Source organism: Cyrtonyx montezumae, unplaced genomic scaffold, assembly GCF_038088225.1.
Source record: "Cyrtonyx montezumae isolate F1298 unplaced genomic scaffold, pur_monq_1.0 scaffold_3, whole genome shotgun sequence".
Lineage (NCBI taxonomy): Eukaryota > Metazoa > Chordata > Aves > Galliformes > Odontophoridae > Cyrtonyx > Cyrtonyx montezumae.
Genome location: NW_027072034.1, coordinates 112,500,332 through 112,518,963, shown reverse-complemented (window position 1 = coordinate 112,518,963; position 18,632 = coordinate 112,500,332). Strand labels below are relative to the sequence as shown.

At 48.2% G+C, this 18,632-nt stretch overlaps 1 protein-coding gene across 2 annotated transcripts in view; it reads right to left on the bottom strand.

Annotated features, from left to right (window-relative positions):
* Positions 1-490: 490 nt before the first annotated feature.
* Positions 491-18,632, bottom strand: part of CACNG2 (calcium voltage-gated channel auxiliary subunit gamma 2) — a 48,619-nt gene continuing 30,477 nt past the window's right edge. For both annotated transcript variants that reach the window (XM_065743039.1, XM_065743038.1), the window contains 3 exons: positions 4,391-4,474; positions 1,378-1,518; positions 491-1,070 (listed from right to left, as the gene is read on the bottom strand). In XM_065743039.1, the coding sequence (XP_065599111.1) occupies positions 535-1,070; positions 1,378-1,518; positions 4,391-4,474 (761 nt within the window). In that variant the 3' untranslated portion in view covers positions 491-534. The remainder of the gene's footprint in view (positions 1,071-1,377; positions 1,519-4,390; positions 4,475-18,632) is intronic.

The window sequence follows — 18,632 nt, the reverse complement described above, 5'->3', positions numbered from 1 at the left end:
TTTAATCTCTTTTTATTAAATGTTAAAATAATGGTACATGGGAAATCATGCATTTTCTTTTAAATTTATTTCTATTTTTTTTTAAATCTCTCTCGGTTTTAAAGTTTTTCTTTTTTTTTTTTTTTCTTTTGCTTTTTTTTTAAAGTTTTTTTTTTAAATTATTTTCCCTCTTGTTTCTTTCTTCACATTTCCTTTTTTTGTTTGTTTGTTTGTTTGTTCACTCACTTGTGTGTTTGCTTTTTGTTCACGTGCTTGTTCGTCTGCTTATCTGTTTGCTCGCCGGTCGCTCCGTATTTTATTTCCTATTTTCGCGCGTGGTTTTTTTTAACACTTTTTTTGTTGTTGTTCTTTTTACACTTTCTATGTTTTTTTTTGTTTGTTTGTTTTTTGCGATTGCGAGGGCCCCACCCTGGGGGCACTCACACCTCCTCCCACCCCGCCACCCACTTGCCCTCGCCCCCCACCACCCACCCCCCATCCCCCACCCCGTCCTCCTGCCTCCTCCTTCCCCACTTGCAGCTCCTGGCGGTGCTTTCATACCGGGGTGGTCCGGCGGTTGGCTGTGTTGGTGTGGATCGAGTCCTTGTTCTCCTTCTGGATACAGTTGTGAACCTGGAGGAAGCTGTTATCCCTGTCGGAGTTGTAGGTAGCGGTAGGGGTGGTGGTGGCCTTCAGTGGGTCCCTGCTCAGGGTGTACATCGAGATCTCTGTTGATGGAAGGGTGTTGAACCCTTTGATCCCGACAGGAGAGGCATCCCTGGAGTGTGAAGGCTCGGTGGAGCGGGAGCTGGAGCGGCTGCGTCTCTGGTAGCGGTACCGGTAGCTGGGGATGCGGGTGATGGCGGAGGACTGGAGGTAGTCCGTGGCGCGAGCGTTGGCGCGCAGCTGTTTGTGCCGGTCAATGAACATGTGGACGGCCAGCACTCCCACCATCTCGGCTATAATGAAGGACAGGGCCCCAAAGTAGAAGGACCAGCCGTAGGAGTAGCTGTTCTTCTTGGAGTCACTCTTTGAGGGGTCTCCAGCGTTGGCTGATATGTATACGATGATGCCAATTATATTACTCAGACCTGGGGGAGAGGCAGCCGTCAGGAGGACAACGCGTGGCGGTGGCTGTGGGATGAGACTCCTGCCCTCCTGCCGCCAGGAGGGGTAATGGGGTCCCAAACCTACCTGCTCGTCTCCATTGCAGCTTTTCCCAGGCAAGCCCTTGCTCCTGCGTCCCCACACCCTGATGGCCCCCCAAAGCCACCAGCCATGAGGATCCTCCCTCCCTAAGTGGCAGATGGAGAGGTTTCCTCAGGGTGTTGCCTTCACCCCAGGTTGGAAATGCAGCCCTCCCGTTCCCCTGAGGCCGCCCCACGCATATCCCATTACCTGCGGACACGAAGAAGATGCCGGCACTAAGGATGATGTTGTGTCGAGTTTTGTAGAACTCGCTGGCTGCAATGCAGAGTCCACCCATGAAAAGCAGAATCACACTCAGGATCGGAAAAATACTAGAGGCTCTAACAGCCCCTGTGGAGGAGAGAGGGAGAGGGGCAGAGACAACAATGCACGTGTCAGAGAGAAGAATCAGGGCTATGGCAGCAGCATGGGGTGAGGGGACCAGAGGATGTGACCTGGGAGAGTCAGAGTAATTCATGGAGCGATAAAAAGGGGGTGATAGGAGGGAGACAGTGTGTTAGAAGATGCTGGTGATGAAAGAGCTGGTCTCCTTCCAGAGGACAGGGGTGGGTGTGTGTGTCAGCTCTATACGCATGCCATTGGTCAATAGCGGTTAGATCGGCTGGCAGAGGGCAGTGACACCGATGCACGCAGATGCACAACAAACCCCAGAAATCTGGGAGAAAACTAGCATGTGTTTGGTCAGTCTGCACTGGTTTGTGTTGGCACAGTTCCTGTTTTTTTCACTAGGTAGGGCTTCCCTCCTTTCTTCCCAAGAGAAAGTAAGCTGTAAAGCATGAAATGAAGCCTTGCTTGTTAAAGAAAGATATCAGACAAGCTGCTGCAATTCTACTTGTGGAGCAAAGATTGCGGAGAGGGATTAAAGTGAAAACCTCCTTGGCTCTAACAGCCCCTATGGAGGAGACAGGGATTGGGACAGAGATGACAATGCATGTTTCAGAGAGAAACCAAACCTACAGGAATGAACCCTACTGAAGCAAATCATGGAATTATAGAATATCTCGAGTTGGAAGGGACCCATAAAGATCGTCAAGTTCAGCCCCTAAGTCCCAGAGGTGGGACTTCTTCTGATGCAAGAAGAGACTTCTTTTCAAAGACACTAATGGTGTTGGACTCCTACCAGGCAGAATCAATCGGCAATTAGGGTGGGGGGCCAAGCCTCCTGCCTGTGTGTTGAGAATGCAAAAAGCAGGGACACACCTCTCACTTGCTTTCCAGCTCTGCTTGGCTGTGTTTCAGGGAACAGGAGAATGATAATAACCATCTTAATAGCTTCTGGAAGGCAAGGTGGAATTTGACAAGGTGAAGCTAGATGGAGATGAGTAAATATCAAGCAGGCATCTTCTGTTTGGAAGGTTTCTAGAGGGACACTCACAACCCTGCTCTGACCTTATCAGTTTTAACTGGGTCTTATTTCAGGAATTCCCACCTGCTGGGAGAATGAGAATGTGCTGGCTGATGTGGGGAGTTGCAGGCAGCATAAGAAGCACTAGGGTAGCCCCTGATTCCTGGACCAAGGAAGCAAGAGAGGGTCAGGGTTTCATTTGGTCTTCTGGATCCTTGGGGCTAAAGATAAAAGGATTTGTGATGGTATTTGGATGCTCGTAGCATCTGCTTATTTTCCAACTACATTCTAGCAAGGAACATAAGGATGCTGCTGCTTCCTCTCTAATTAATGGGTGTTTAATTCTCAGAAACATGAGATACCTTCTGAAGATATCTGGCAGGCATCAAGCCTGAGCCATTCTACATGGTCCATGGGCACTGTCCCATGATTATCCTGGTCCCCCAACCAAAGGAATCACATAGGTTGATAACAGTGAATACCTTCCAAGCTGTCCTTGCCAGTATCACCAGGCACTGCCCATACAAAACACCTAGGGACTCGATTTGGCAGAAGGCTTGGGAAGAGGCTGCTTGGTGGGGTCCTTATGCAGCCAGGCAGCAGAAGACCAGCTTACTCAGGAGAGACCCCAGGACTCCTTAACTGAGTCGTCAAATCCCACTTATAACCTAATTCTTCACAAGTGTTCTGTCTTAGGACGCTCTCAGGTCCTGGTGTTGGCCAGGTTTTGCATGTGGGTCTTGTTCCCTCTGAGGGAAGATCCACAGCTCTTGGGATGTTCACTCCCTTCCCCCAGCTCTCTTTCCTGAAGCAGCAGAGGATGCTTGCAGCTTCCTCGCTCCCAAACAACCGTGCAAGCAGTAAGAGCCATCTCTTTTCACATACAAATGAGCTCTTCAGAGCCTAATTTCTCTCTCTCATCTCTGCCGCAGGGCTGGGTCTCCACATCTGGCTTCCAGCACAGCTGGCTGACAAGGAACAGCTCTGAGAAGCTGCTGGTCTTTGGATACCTCTGGTGCTTCACCTTGGGAGGTCAAAATCTCTTGTCTCATATTCCTGAATGGAGAAGATCTCTTCTCATAGAGCCAAAAGATGTGTGTGCACAGATGGTGGAAAGGATGACAAGGTGGGGACATGGGAGGGGGAGTGACTCCTGTTCAGCTGAGCTCTCAGGGTAGGAGGAAGCGATGGCTCATTGCCAGCTGGGGTGGCATGTGCTGTGGGTCTGCTCTGTAGAAAGGCAGTGTTTGGAGGGAGGTGGCACCAGAGAGAAATGGCTGTTTCCATTCACTGAAGTCCAGCAAATTTCTTAAATCTGATGCAACTGGAGTACGAGGTGAGGAAGCACAGTCTTGTTCTATGTGAGGTGGGCATGTTTGGGCAAAGAGAATGGTTGAGTTAAATCAGGGATGTGGAGAGGACCTCTGGTATTCCCATGCCTAGGATCTGGCTGCAGAACCAGCTGCAACTATGAAGGATGACCCATGCAGCCCTCCTCAGTCCCTATGCATCTTGCCCACTGGAAAGGGGCTCAGAAACTGCTATTGTCATGTGTCAAGCTCTGATTCATTTGGGTTAGAAGACTCTGGGTTTATATCACAATGAATAGCTGCTAAGAAGATTGGTTGTCATGACACTTGACCTGTCCCAATGGCTGGTCCCAGGGAGGTGAAACTGGAGCCAGATGCAGAGACTCAGTGGATCAGGGGAGCCCCTACCCACCTCTTGCAGCTGTACCTCCCTCTGCCCCCTGAACCCAGCAAGACCCAGGGTCTGCACTGCACTGTCTTCAGACAGCAAAAGACACCTGATAGCAGCACCTATGAGCAGTGGCAAGAAAAGGGCCTGTGGACTTACGGAGGAAATATTCTGCTGTATCGGCTTCATAATCTGCATCCTCAGGGAAGTGATCGATTTGCTTACACAGACCTTTAAAATTCCCTAGGGAACAAGAGAAGAAAAAGAATAAATGAGAACACCAGCAACCTCCTTGAAGGAGCAACTGCCCTCTATGTCGCTCCTTTCTCCCTCCCTTACTTTCTCCCAGGCAGCACGCACATTCACATGGGGACCATTAGGTACTCTCCTCACACGCTCACACACCCATCTCCCTCTTGTTTTCTCAAGGACATGGGCCAGACACAGACTGATGTCCTCTTGACCCATCGCCCTTAGTCTGGGATTTGGCAGCACTGGAGGCTTTGGCCATGCATGGACAAGGGGTCCGTCCCACCTCTGTGGAAGGTGGAACGGAGTCACAGATTGAGACAGGTGACAAAACTCATGGGTTAGCATCCTTTCTGCTGGCACTGACTGGAGCAACTTCAGGTGTTTGCACAGTTATAGAGAGGCCAATTCTTCACTTGAATTTCACCTGGCATAGCCTCGGCGAATTCCAGTGGTGTTGCGTACAGAGGGCTGATTGTATTTGTGCAGAGAAGTGTTTGTTTTCCTCTGCTGTGAATTTGCTATACCTATTCATTTCACTGTCGGGATATGTTCCATTGTTCCGCTGTTGTACAAGAAGAACAAAAGCTCCTAATCTACTTGCTCCGTATGACTGCTTGCTTTGTGTACCTTTAGCAGGCCTCTTCTTGTGTCCGCTCACAGATTAAGCCTGCAAGAAGCTTGGCATGAGTGTTGGGGTGCAGCTCTGCAGCCAAGGACCCCATGTGCTGGAGAAACCAAATCTTTTGCTGTGGGTGAGAATCTGGGTCACATACAGATCCACCAGGTTGGTGAAAAGCCCCCACAGAGGTGCTTCTATCATCCTCTTTGCTTTAACGACGGGGCACTGTGTATTAAAGTTGTAAAGAGTGTATTAAAGTTGTAAAGAGTGTATTAAAGAGGTTAATACACTCCATGACCAGCAAAGGCATCTCACCAGCAGGCCAGAGAGATCTTCCCAGTCCATCATCATCTGAGATTTCTACCAGCCTCTTCTTTTCAACATTCGTGTCACTCTCCTCTTGAAACCAGCAATACCACTGCAGAGTGGTGACCTTTGAGCAGTCATCATCATGGCCATTGGCTGACTGGACACTGATTGATTAGTATCTTGAGGTTCATGCTGGTACAGGTATGGCCCTTTGGGAAGGAGGAACGCAGTACCCAAGTGTGGTGCACAACTAAGCATGGCAATCCCACAGGCCCCCTAGCTGAACACCAGTCACCAGTGTTTCAGACTGACTGAGCCCTCAGCAAGAGACTTTGCAGACTGAATACTGAGAGTGGCAAATGTTGTAGCAACCTGAGAAACCTGCCTGCCATCCTTGTCCAGTCACGTGCAAGGCAGGGGATTTTGAACCCACCACAACTGTAGACGTTGCCTCCAGGAAGGGTTGTTTATGAGGAACCTATTGCTCTTCCAATCTAACTCTTTCCAGACTGAGACTTCAGGCATCATACCAGGTTCCTGAGTCATGTCTCAGAAGATTTGTTCCAGATGATTTCCAATGATCTCTCAGGTATTTGGGGATATGTGGAAACATAGACGATTCTCCCTGGGTTTTTCCCCAGGCAGCCTTACAAGAACAAGGTTTCACGGAGTCACAGAACTGTAGGGATTGGAAGGGACCTCTAGAGATCATTGGTTCCAATGATCCTGCCAGAGCAGCTCCCTAGCCCAGGTTGCACAGGTAGGTGTCCAGGTGGGTCTTGAATGTCTCCAGAGAAGGAGACTCCACCACCTCTCTGGGCAGCCTGTGCCACTGCTCCATCAGTATGAAGAATTTCTTACGCACATTTGTGCAGAACTTCCTATGCTTCAGTTTGTGGCCATTTCCTCTCATCCTATCACCACACACCACTGAGAAGAGTCTGGCCTCACCCCTTTGCCTCCCACTCCTTAGACATTTATAGACATGGATCAGAATCCCCCTGAGTCTTCTATTTTCAAGGCTGAACAGACCCAAGTCTCTCAGCCTTTCCTCATAAGGGAGGTGTTCCACACCCTTTATCATCTTCATGGCCCTCCGCTGGGCTCTTTCCAGGAGATTCCTTTCTTTTTTGTACTGGGGAGTCCAGAACTGGACACAGTACTCCAGGTGAGTCCTCACCAGGACAGATTAGTGGAGGAGGATCACCTCCCTCGACCTGCTGGATACACTCTTACTAATGCACCCCAGGATGCCATTGGCCTCCTTGGCCACCAGGGCACACTGCTGGCTCATAACCAACCTGTCATCCACCAGGATGCACCAGCTCCTCAGAACACCTCTCCAGCAGGTCATCCCCCAACCTGTATCAGTGCATGTGGTTATCCTCCCTAGGAGCAAGACTCTACACTTGCTCTTGTTAAACCTCATCTGGTTTCTTTCTGCCCAACTCTCCAGCCTGTCCAGGTGTTGCTGAATGGCAGCACAGCCTTATGGTGTGTCAGCCATTTCTCCCAGCTTCGTATCAACAAACTTGCTGAGGGTGGACTCTATCCCCATCTCCTCTATCCTATCTCCTCTATCTCATCAAGGTCATTGATGACAATGTTGAACAGGACTGGACCCAGCACCTACCTCTGAGGAACACCACTAATTACAAACTAGACTCTGTGCCACCGATCACAACCCTCTGGGCTCTACCAGTCATTCAGTTCTCAACCCACCTCACCATCCACTCATCTATTTCACACTTCCTCAGCTTTGTTATAAGGATGCTATGGGAGACTGTCAAATACCTTGCTGAAATCAATGCAGACTACATCCACTGTTTGTGAGACTGCAGAGAGCAGATGGTTGAAGTTCCCCTGGGTCAACCCCTATGCTTGGCTCTTGTGCATCCTGTTGGTTTTTGCCTGATACTTCTAAGATACCTATCACCCTTCACTATTGGTTAAAGGAGATTCCAGGAAGAGGCTAGTCACAGCAGAGAGGAGTGTGTAAGAGACAAGCACTAGGAGGAGAATAGGAAAAAAACCTCTCCATGTATCTCCAAAGTGTTATTCCCGCATTTAACCCATGGGTGATTAAAGGAGATTATTAATCACCCTTCCATGGTGCAGTTACTTCAAGTGTTTGCTTCTCAGCCATGGCTGTCCTGGAAGGAAAGATCCACAACCAGGCAAATTTTCCCACCACACTCTCACCTCCTACTTGCCCACACAATACAAGGCAAGTGGACAGGCAGGCTCCTTGAAAACCTCCTCCCAGTGCTGGGTGTCCAAAGTGTGCTGCTGCTGCTCAGCAGGGTGCTTGGTCATTGAGATGTCCAACCCTACTTGCTTAAGATGTTGTGGTTCTGAGGAGTTGGACATCTCTGGACTGATAGGCTGCTCTGTTCTGGTCCTGGTTCAGTCCCAGTGGTGTTTGTGAGGACAGAGTGGGCAGCGCTGATCCCATTGAGCTGTTGCTGTCTGTGATACCAGCATGGAATCATGGCTCCGTAAGACAGATGTTTGCCTCTGCTGCCACAGCTTCTCCTCCAATGCCTCCTATCTCATCTAGGCAATGGATGAAGAAAGGATGCAGAATTTAGGTCATTTATTTGGTGACTGGGAATAAGAGAGAACAAGATTCAGTTTCTATTCTGCCACAGGCATGCTGCTGAAACCATTTCTTCTCTCTGCTTTGGAGACCCACCTCATGAGATGGGGGGACAGCCCTGTTCTGCCTTGCACTCCTCCAGAGGGTACAGGGTGGCTGCATGGCTGTCAGAGGCTGTGTGTGTGCTCAGGGCAGATGCGACAGCTCAGAAATCAGCACAGTGTGGAGAAGTCGCCTCTCATGCCAAGGCGGCTTGGCAATCCTCTCCTGGACATCTGTGACCTGCTGTGATGGTGGGACTGCCTCCATAGCTCCTGTGCCAGTGGAAGCCCCTCAGCCACTCATGGGGAAGGTTTAGAGAAACTCAGTGTTTCAGATGTCTGACACAAGGCCCTTCTCCCATTCTGCACATACTGTTTGCAAAGCCAGGGAGGGAAGAACCATGCTCCACACTACAGCTAGTACCTCTGAATGTCTGAACATGAGCACATCTCTATTTTGGAAGATGTGTAGGACTCTGGGACCCCTTTAAGGAGAGAGGAGTGATGTATCCTCATACATACTCATGTCCTTTCGCCCTTCCCATTCTTCCTGATGAACTACTTCCCACTGTGAACCCCAGGCGGGCGTTGTGTACCGTGACTTCTGCAAGCCTAGGAGAAACTCAAGCTACACATTTTCACCCTCTCACTGAAACTCTCCCAGCTTTCAGCTGTCCCCTCATCTTCCAGATCTTCCTTCCATTTCTCAGTCTCATTCTCCATAGCCAACTCCCTTGACCCAATATGTTGCTGTGGGGCTCCTGAGGCTGCCTGATTTTGGATGCTCAGAGCAGCTGGGGAAGAGCTCTGATTTGTCTTAGGGCCAAAAGTGGGGATGCCCAGGTCCATGGAGAACACCCCTAATCCTGGCCTTCAGCCTTCTGACACCACAGCAACATCCCAGATCATCCCCCAAAATATTACTGGGAGCCCTTCAGTCAGACCCCAGCATTTACCTGCCCAAGCTTTGAAAAGCTTAGGAGCAGTGGCAGTGCTTTGAGCTGTGACCTGCCATAGTGCCAAGAGGGACTGAATGTCTAAGATGCACAGACATCAGCAGTGACTGAGTGTTTGGTCTGAGAGGCCTCCTGCAAGGCGGCCAACCATCGTTTGGGTACACGTTGTCTATGCAAGGCAGCTGGCAGCTGCCAGCTCTGCTGCAGCGTGAGCCGGACCAAGTTACCTCCGATGGGGACCTGGCTCAGCGCTGTTGATGGCACGGTTTATTTTTGTGCCACTTTGTGCAGCCCTGGCTGTTTCAGAAGTCTCGCCTGCCTGCAGAGTGCAATCCATCGGCAAATAGTAAGTTCAGAAGAATACAAAGCTGCTCCCTTCCCGCAGGGCAGGGAGTGCTTTTAGATGGTCAGAACTGTACATCTGAAAACTGGGAGCCAGAGGGAGAAGGGGAGACATCCAAAAGGATAGAGGCAGACAAAGAGGGATGAGAACAGAAAGACCTGTTTTTCCAGAATGATTTGTGGTATTTCCATTTACGGAAAAAAGCAATCCACTGAAAGCTTTCCTCTAGCCTCCCTCTCTAATTTAGCAGAGGTTTTGGCATGGTGGCTTCTGGAGAAATAAATAAAGGTGGCTGGATATAGCTGTTTTCTCTAAAAGCTCAGAATGATGGCTCGGTGTTAGCCAAGGATTCAGCACCTCCACACATTTCCTGTATCATTTTAGCAAGTCACTTAACCCCCCTCTTCTGTCACAGACAGACAGAATAACGGTATTTCTCTGCCTTGGGGAAATAGCCTGAGGATATTTGTATTAAAAACATGAAGGAGATCAGACACTGGAGTTGTTTGGGTCAGATATTTCTCCATGCTTTCCAATTCAAACATAACAAGATCCTCCTTGATGTGACCTTCTCCCAGACGAACACAAAGGCTGTGCCCATGTGAAAGACCTCCCAAACCCACACTTGTGATTCCTGCCTTAGAAGTAATCGCCATTGCAGATTAAAATGATATTTACTATTGGCCCATGAGAGAAATGAGGAAAATGGCATGTGAAGGGCAGGAGGGAAGACACAGAACTCAAACATTTCTTTCTGCTTCAAGATCCTGTTTCTGAGATTATTCACTTTGGGACCAGGTGGCGAAGCTCAGAACCTGGAGGACAAATTCCAGAGCTGCATGGCAAACTGCTGGTATGTGAGCTTTACAAGTACTGCCAAAGGATTTGCAAGCCAGGAGAGAAAGTTCACCATCACCGTCCCAAAATGGAGCTGGGAATACCAGAGGGGTGGGAAAGATAAAGATGAGACTTCTGATGGGTCTGCAGGGCTTAGCCTGGGGCAATAGCAGAGATCCTATGGGAAGTAAGGGCCATTAGAAGTCTCATCACCTTCTCATGTAAATGCAGCGTGCCTGCTTTGATGTGGCCTTCCCCAACATAAATGTGCAGCAGTGCATATGTTAAACAAAAATCCAACAAAACCCTAGCAACATAACCAGTATGCTGCATACATAATTCTCTCCCTGGGGAGAGGATAAAAGAACAAACCACATGTGACTGATATCAAGCCCCATCACTTAATGTGCCACTGGAAATCATTCAGATATTGTGGCAAAGAAGACTGTAAAAGGACTGATGCAAAATAGAAATTGATCTTACAGTTATTAAAGAATATCCCCCCTGCCTACAAGGGAGAGCCATTATACCAGCTCTCCTCACCTTATCATTAATAATCGTGTTTATTACAGCTGCTGCTAAGAATCAGATAATAAAGAGGTTTTTCTGCAGTAAAATGGTACAAACACCACCTTACAGTGCCTTGATGAGCCTGAAGGAAGGGCTATATCGCACTACATTAGCCATGACCAACACTACAGCAGTAAGCAGCCTGACAGGAGCAATTCTGGGGGGATGACTCGGGTTGGGAGGTGGGTAATAGATGGAAATAGAAGCACTGACATAGGTGGGCAGTGGAGGAAAAAGTGAGACACCAGCACCAGGGAGGAGAGGGTGAGCAGAGATGGGTTCCCATTGTGATCCCGTGGTGCTGGGCCTCCTCCTGGGCACCAGGAATCCCTGCCTCCTTGTCCCACTCCACGGCCTCCGTGGCTGGGGGTGCAACAAAAGCAAAACCTATGCTTAAGATTATCCAAAGATTTCCATTTATAAGCACCCTCTTGTTAAAGGCTTGTAATTTTCAAGAATGTCCGTGCCATTGCTTGGAATTTCCCGTGCTTTGTCACAGGCAGAGAAGGGGATTGGCTGAGGAATTGGGCAAAGGCTCTGGAAGGCATTTTGATGCAGAGACAAATCCAGCACGTTTGAGCTTTATAAGCTAAAGCATTGTGGGAGGCTGGATTTCAGGCACTGCTAGACATCTGTCCAAGTCACAAATTAAAAAACCCAATATAGCAATAATAAAAGTCATTCAAAAACCCTTTTTTTTTTTTTTTTGCACATGTTCAGTACAAACATTTCCCCTGGTGATCAATTGCCTCTATTTTCTAGATGTTGCCAGAATCAAACCTAAGCTGAATTTCTGAAAACAGTAATAAGCAGAAAAATGTTGTAGGCTTAACTAAAGCCATGGGTAAGTTCACTCCTCCTCATGTTGTATTTCTTGCATTTCCCAGCTGGAATCGAAAACAGTTTTACATCTACATATACAGCAAATGCATGTTGTAATTTCATGTAGACACATCGATGAAGGCATTTGTGTTTTTCTTGCTGTTGTTTTCCTTTGTGGTTTGATGGATGTGACAGTGTCTGTGATTCCTCTACAGAGAGTTTAGGAACTAATTCTGCAGAGATTGGTGCACAAAAACTTGTGAACTTCTACATGTACAAGCCCTGTCACAGGGTTTTCAAGATATGTCAGATGAGCTGGTAGAAGTTACTGCCAGTTCCATTTAAGAAGAGGGAAAACAGGTCTGCAAATGAGCTGAGAACCAGAAAGGGGATTGAGAAAAGGGTTTTTAAGTAGTTGAGCTTGGATGTTGCAGTGTGATGTTGGAGTTTAACCTCCCAGAGCACAACAGGAGCACCAGAGCTGCCAGGTGAAAGGTGGAGGAATGAAAGCAGAAGATGGTCAGGGCATGGAGAGAAGTCCTGACAAAACAGAAAGGGCAAGTGAAAGAAATTGAGATATTCCTGAAGGAAAAAAAAGAAACACAGCCTAACCCAAACTGGCAATTTGTAGCAAGAACATTTGTGTGTGTGGAAAATGAGTCAAATGTGACACTACAACTGTGAGCCGAGTGACAGGAAGGGTGATGCAATTATCTGCAGTGAGAGAGAAATGATGTGCATAAGGTGTGGGAGGAGAGGAGCTGCTCCACCGCTACCACAGGCAATCCCAAGCTGCGGCGGCACATCCAGATGTCAGGGGAAGGGAGATACTAATGGAAGCCTGGGGGGAAAGGGGTGGATGGGATGAAGGGAGTATTTAAGAGCTGTTGCTCGTCATTTATTTATTTATTTATTTATTTTTCTCCTGTCACGGCAGCGATATTGTAACTAGGACAGTTTTTACATACAGGGTTACAACATTATACTCTGATAAAGCAGAACATGTAAATACCATCCCAGCTGATGAGGACATAGGGACTGAACAGCCTCCAACCTGAACTTAAAGCCCACGGCTCAGCTGAGCCAGGTCCTCCCCAGAAGCACACAGAGGAAATCCTTGTGGCAGAAGATTTATGGCTCAGCTCGTCTGCTGGGGTTGCATTTTCTCCCCCAGACAAAGCTACGGTGCTGATCTGTGTGTATACATTGCAGGACAGGACCAGGTTTGCCCTGGAAGGTCATGTTTTGGGTGGGTGGTGAGATCATAACTGTAGGGGTGATTGGAAGTCATGGCACACAGATACCAACACTCACAATTGCAGTGCCATGGTCAGAAGGCTTTGTGACCACCGTTTCATTAGTCATTTTAAAATTATGAAGGAGGAGAAAAGGCAACTGAAATTTTTCACCTCCAACCCTATGCTGCATTTATCTCTGACATATCCTGCTGGATCTATAGGGACAGGCTGTCCTCGGCTGAACTGGTGCAAACCCAGTGTGACCCTGAGCTGCTCCTTCAGCAGATATGGTCACAACCGAGTGAGGAATTAGGCTCAGCTGGCAATTAGCTTATGAAGTATGTGGTGCGCTTTAGGGTACTTCAGGATGCAAAGTGCTAGATAAAAATTAGTTATTAATAATAAAAACATCTGAGTACCCCAGGGAAATAATCCAGAGAGTAGAGAAAGCCAAGGACAACAGCAGCTTTTGCTCCAGCCTCAATATCCTCTTCCCTTTCAGTGCTGCTACCCCTCTGCAAGCCACTCCAGGGCTTGGTAAGCCCCCATCCCATGTGTTAAGCAATTGATATCTGTAACGAGAACTAAGGGATTGGCTGCAGTTGAAAGACTTGGGGTGACTGGCTTTGCTGGGCATGCAAACCCTCTTTTGGCTAGGAGACAAGTATGGAGATGGTTTTAGGCAAGGAAGCAGAGCAAGGGCAGGGCTGGCCTTCCTCCAACACGTCTGACACTGGGGGAACCCAGAGACCTTCATGCAAGGCTGAGGAAGGTCCCCCAGCGCGGGGCTGTCACACATGAGTGCAGCTGCCATTATGTGCTTACTGAGCTCGCACAGGCTTTGCCCAGCCAGGGAGCATCTCTCATCCCTTTAAAATAAAGTGTCCTAGGGATTTTACTGTCCCTTCAGGCAGCGAATGCCCCAAAGCAATAAAAAACAACAGAGGGAGGATGGGGCACAGCAAGCCCATTCTTGCCAGCATCTTGGGACAAAAACATTGTTGTCTCCAATGGTTGGAGGGGGAACCTCCTTCCCTGGCCATGTCCCACTGCTGGGAGTAGCCCCCATTGAAGCCCTTTCCTCGTCCAAAACTTGCTGGCAAGCATAGCTTACAGCATATTGAGCCAAATGGGGTATTCCACCAAAGTACAGCATCCAGCTGTGCCACAGCTCCCAACATCACCAGGTGAGCAAGTGCCTCTCTGACTAGGTGCTCCTAATCCACATCAAACACCAGGTGTTGGAGGAGGTATGGTACAGATTTAATTTCAGGTCCCTTCCTTATGCAGCCTGCAAAAACAAATGCCAACCCTCACAAGCAGTGTTAGCTTTCAGAGGCTGCTATTAGAACGTTAATAATTTTATTATTGTTATTCCTCCTGAGTTGCGGGTACCCTGGTGCTTTACAAGGAGACAAAGTGCCTTGGCCCTCTCCTGAAGTGCTTGTAACAAAAGTTAGACTTAAGCACAGCACTGGGGTTATTTAACAAGCAAACAGTGCCAGCAGGGTGTTTGGAAGAGGGAGGTTTATAGCAGCACATGATTGTGAGACATTTATGGTTGTGCATGCGCCTGTATCCTGTTCTGTTTATGCTTGCTTTTAAAATGAATTCCACGGAGGGCAGAAGTGTACCAGATTTAGGGATGATGCCTGCAAGAAAGGTGAGTGGAGGCCAGCAAGGGGAGGATGATTTGGAAAGGACCAAGCAGATGGGAGGCTGTGAAGGATGAGCGTTAAAGCCCCTGTGGCATGACTGGAGCAGGTAGGGCAGCTCAGTCACCAGAACCCCTTTGAAGCTTAACTGCAAGCTGTGCTGCTGCACCAATATTTTTTCATTCATTGAACACACTAATTCATTACGAAAGAGTCTGGATCTACGTGCTAGGGCTATTCTCTGAAGCGTTTTCAGCTTCGCTACACGTAACATTGCTCTTGCGTCCTGGGGAGGAGGCTATTCATAACAGGATAAAATTGACTCTCAGTACCAGACTGGGGAATATCATTTCTAATGTGACCTGGTCCTGTTACACTCAGTTAGAAACCTGAAGGGCCGTTACAGGGTTTTGAATCATGTCTGAGCCACCTCATGTGGTTGGGATCAGATTCTCTGCAGATATACCCATGAGATCTTCTTGCCCCAAACTACACCTCTCTGTTTGCCCCATATGTTGGGTAAGGTGGGTATCAGATTTGAAGCTTGCTATGAAGCCTGTGAAACAAGAATTCGTCTCCTGAAGGCTGCCAAAACCTCCTTCTGAGCTTGCCCATTTTTCCTTAAAAAAATTCTCAGTTCTCGCTGGAAACACTTAGCTGAAATTCCAGCCCCTTCCCCACTTTCTAATTGACTGCTGCACTGATGGCAGCCTGCGAAGCAACAGAGCCTTAAAATGCCGTGCTGCACCTCAGATCTTACCCTCGTGATCTTATCTTTGTGCTGGAGCTGCCTGTCAGGACGTGTGCCAAGATCAAAGAACTGCAGCGTTTCAGCCTCACTTTGTGTTTGCCTTTCCATGAGTAAACCCTTTTTTATTTTTTTTTCCCCTGCTACAGCTGCTGCAGAAAGCCTTTCTCTCTAGCAGGTGGTCAGGGCTTTTCAGAGGAAATTTCTTTGAGGGTTACAGAGACTTTGACTGGATCAGCTGAATCCCAGATGAATAAGGTGAATGCCTGAACTGTTAGATTATTGACATTTTCAGTACATCAGACTCATGGTTTTGGTCTAGAAAAATCTAGGTGCTTTTTCTTTTTTGTCCCACCCTCTTCCTCTATGCCTCTTTCCTCTATGCATCACTCTCTGGCCCAAACTGTCTTTCCTGGAGCCACTTTTAGTGAACATCAGGATTAGATTTGGCCAAGCTAACTGTGCAAATGATTCTCCGTGGCCAGCCTCCACCCCTATGAACGGCTCCTCTCCTGCTGCAGTGTTCTTGGTGATGTACAGCAAAGCAGAGGGGGTTAATACATCACAGCAAGAATGCTTGGCTTTGCCCAGCCACTGGGATCCTGTAACAACCCTGACACTTGGAGATTCCCTGGCAGGAGGGGGGAGAAGACAGTGTTTCTTCACTAGCTGGAAGCCCTGCGTACAGAATACCTGTGGAGACTGGCAGAGCAGTGTGCAAGATGGGACTGGATGCCTTCCAAGCATCAGAGCAAAACTGAGTCTCTCAGTGAAGGATGCTAAATTTTGACAACGGGAAAGGAGCAGATAGACAAAAGGTGAGTGGGAGGGGAAAGTCTTTCCCTGCTAATGCTGTCTACTTGTACCGTGAAGCATTATGTATTTCCACATGCCTTCATGTGTACATGGCACTTTACTGGCAGCTACAGAGGTGGAGTCTTGCTCTAGAATTTCATTATACAAAGACCCTGACCTTTGGGGCACCAGCACAGCTCTTCCAAAAGGGGATCCCAGCAGTCAGGCCTTTGGGCTGCATCCATGAGGCCTGGATCCTGCTTCCTGTAAGGTCAAAGGGAAATCACTGGGAACATGATTAGGTCTGAGATGTGAAGGCTAGAATCAGGAAGCATCTGAGAAAGGTCATAAGCTAAGCCACTGCATGTTCATGTCTTCTTTGCTCCTGGCTTTAGCTGAGTATCTCTGAATCATTCCTCATTCTGAAGATGCAGTGTGGTAAACAAAGTTAATAGTCAGAAGGGGAAATGCTTGCCAAGGACACAGGAGAAGTGGAAGTCATTAGCACAGGAAGACCAGCTGCATTGAATGAGCCCTGAGGATGGGTGGCAGGGAGATGGCCAAGGCTGGGCTTGAGACAGGGAGAGAGGAGCACAGGCATGGCTTTAGGGACATGGAGGGGCTGAGGAGAAGGAGATGTGCTGGAGCAGCACAGGGTAGGGTAGGAGGCAAAGGGAACTGAGCCCCAGCAGAGCCAACATGAGGCCCTGAAAATGAAGTGAGGAGCTGAACTTTGATGTCGAAGGAGGCTGGGAGTCAGCACAGGGATTCGAGCAGAGACAGTGACACAAGTGGAACAGCAGGTAAGGAAAAGATAATGCTGTTGTGCAGTAGACTTTCAGTGTGAGTATTAAGCCTACCCTGCAGTCCTGCTGGGCCTCTCCATCTCTGAGAATTGAGTGGGTTTGTGTTTTCGTGATCTAGTCTGAATAACTGCAGCACTGCCTCTGGGTTGCTCCTGCCTAATCAATCACCCACACGTCGGGAGCGATAATTCCCAGGAGGAGGCAGTCACAGGGAAAGCACTGTCTGCACGCAGTGGGATGGGGCTGTGGGTGCACTGTGAGGCTGAGCATCTCCTGTCTTGGTCCACAAGTGCTGGGAAGAACAGAGAGGAAGGCAGTGGGGTCGCCTTCATTCTCAAGAGCTCTCAATTTCCACACTGCATAGTCCCAGGGAGATCAGTGCTTCTCTCTCTGCTGTTTATTGCAGTTTCTCTGGATCATGTCCAACCAAGGGTGCTCCCTACAGGGCAGAATTGCCAGCGTAAGCAAGAAACCTCCCCATCCTTGTGGATCCCCCACAGGAGAATCTCCATCTCCCACCTTCTGTTCAAGGTAACATCTGGGACAGAAGGAGCAGAATCACACAGAAGTCCCTGAACAACAGCCTCTTTTCCTGAGACACATGGAAAACGAGCTAAAGGAAAAGCACCATGAAAGGTGGAAGGAGGACAGAATTCACCTCTGCATGGCAGCCAGGGACAGGATGTGCCAGACCTGGGTACCAGGTTTCAGGTTTAAGCTCAGTTAGATCATTGTAAGAGCAAGGACAGCATCCGGACCACTAGGCTGTGAAATGAGATGGATTCAGTTTCTGAAACTCTGAGTGGATCCTCTATTTACTTTTCTTTACACAGCTCTGCTCCTGAGACAGCTTTGTGCATGTGAATTTCTTCTTCTTTCTTACCTTCTACAATGCTTCAGATTTCTTACAGTCTTTGTTTTATTATTCTATGGTACCTCTTACCTTACACTGCCCCTTCTATTTCCTTCTCCTTCCTTCCCAAATATTGCCATGAAGTTTCTCTCCTTCAACTTCCTGACCTCTGAGGCACTGGCTAATGAACCCAACTTTTCTATCCCTTCCCACTGCTGCCTTCCCGGGTTTGCACCTCTTCTCTGTTGTCTCTTCATCTCAGGATCATACTGAACTTTTGATTGCCTTCAAACATTCTCCCTGCGTGCCTGCTAGTGTTCCTCTGCTGTGTAACTGGCTCCCTCCTTTCCTCTCAGTCCATTATGGCAATACCTGCAGAGACGCATAATCTCCATTTCTGTCCAACACTGGCTGCATTAAAGAGCAGAAAAAAACAGTCATCACTTCAAGATCTTCTTCAGGATACTTTGCCCAGACTCTTGATTTTCAATCATTCATCTTATACCTTCGAAAATGACAGTATGAACCCTTACTCCATGTCCAGCAGGAGACTTAGGGCAGTTCATTATGGGTAGAACTGCTCCTATTCCTCCTTCATTTCTCTATCTGCCATTAGCTCTTTCTCCCCATTTCTCAGACTCTGCTGTTCTTCCCAGAACACCCATGCTGTTCTCAACTAGACTTTTTCTGGACATGCACAATATACTTTTTTTTGTCTTTTAGTCACAGATAGCCCTGATTTAGCTCATCTAGACTTAACATCTCTCTTTCCTGAACCTTTCTCATGGCTCTCCTCCTACTCTCTTTGTGGCCTTGGAAGCACCTGACATAATTCATTCACTCAAGAAAACAACCACTTCTCTTGACCCTGATACCTCTCATCATTTAAGCCCATCTCCTTACTCCGTCTTTTTACTTTACTCCTGTATCTAGTAATTCCTTAGCTTCTGGTGCACTG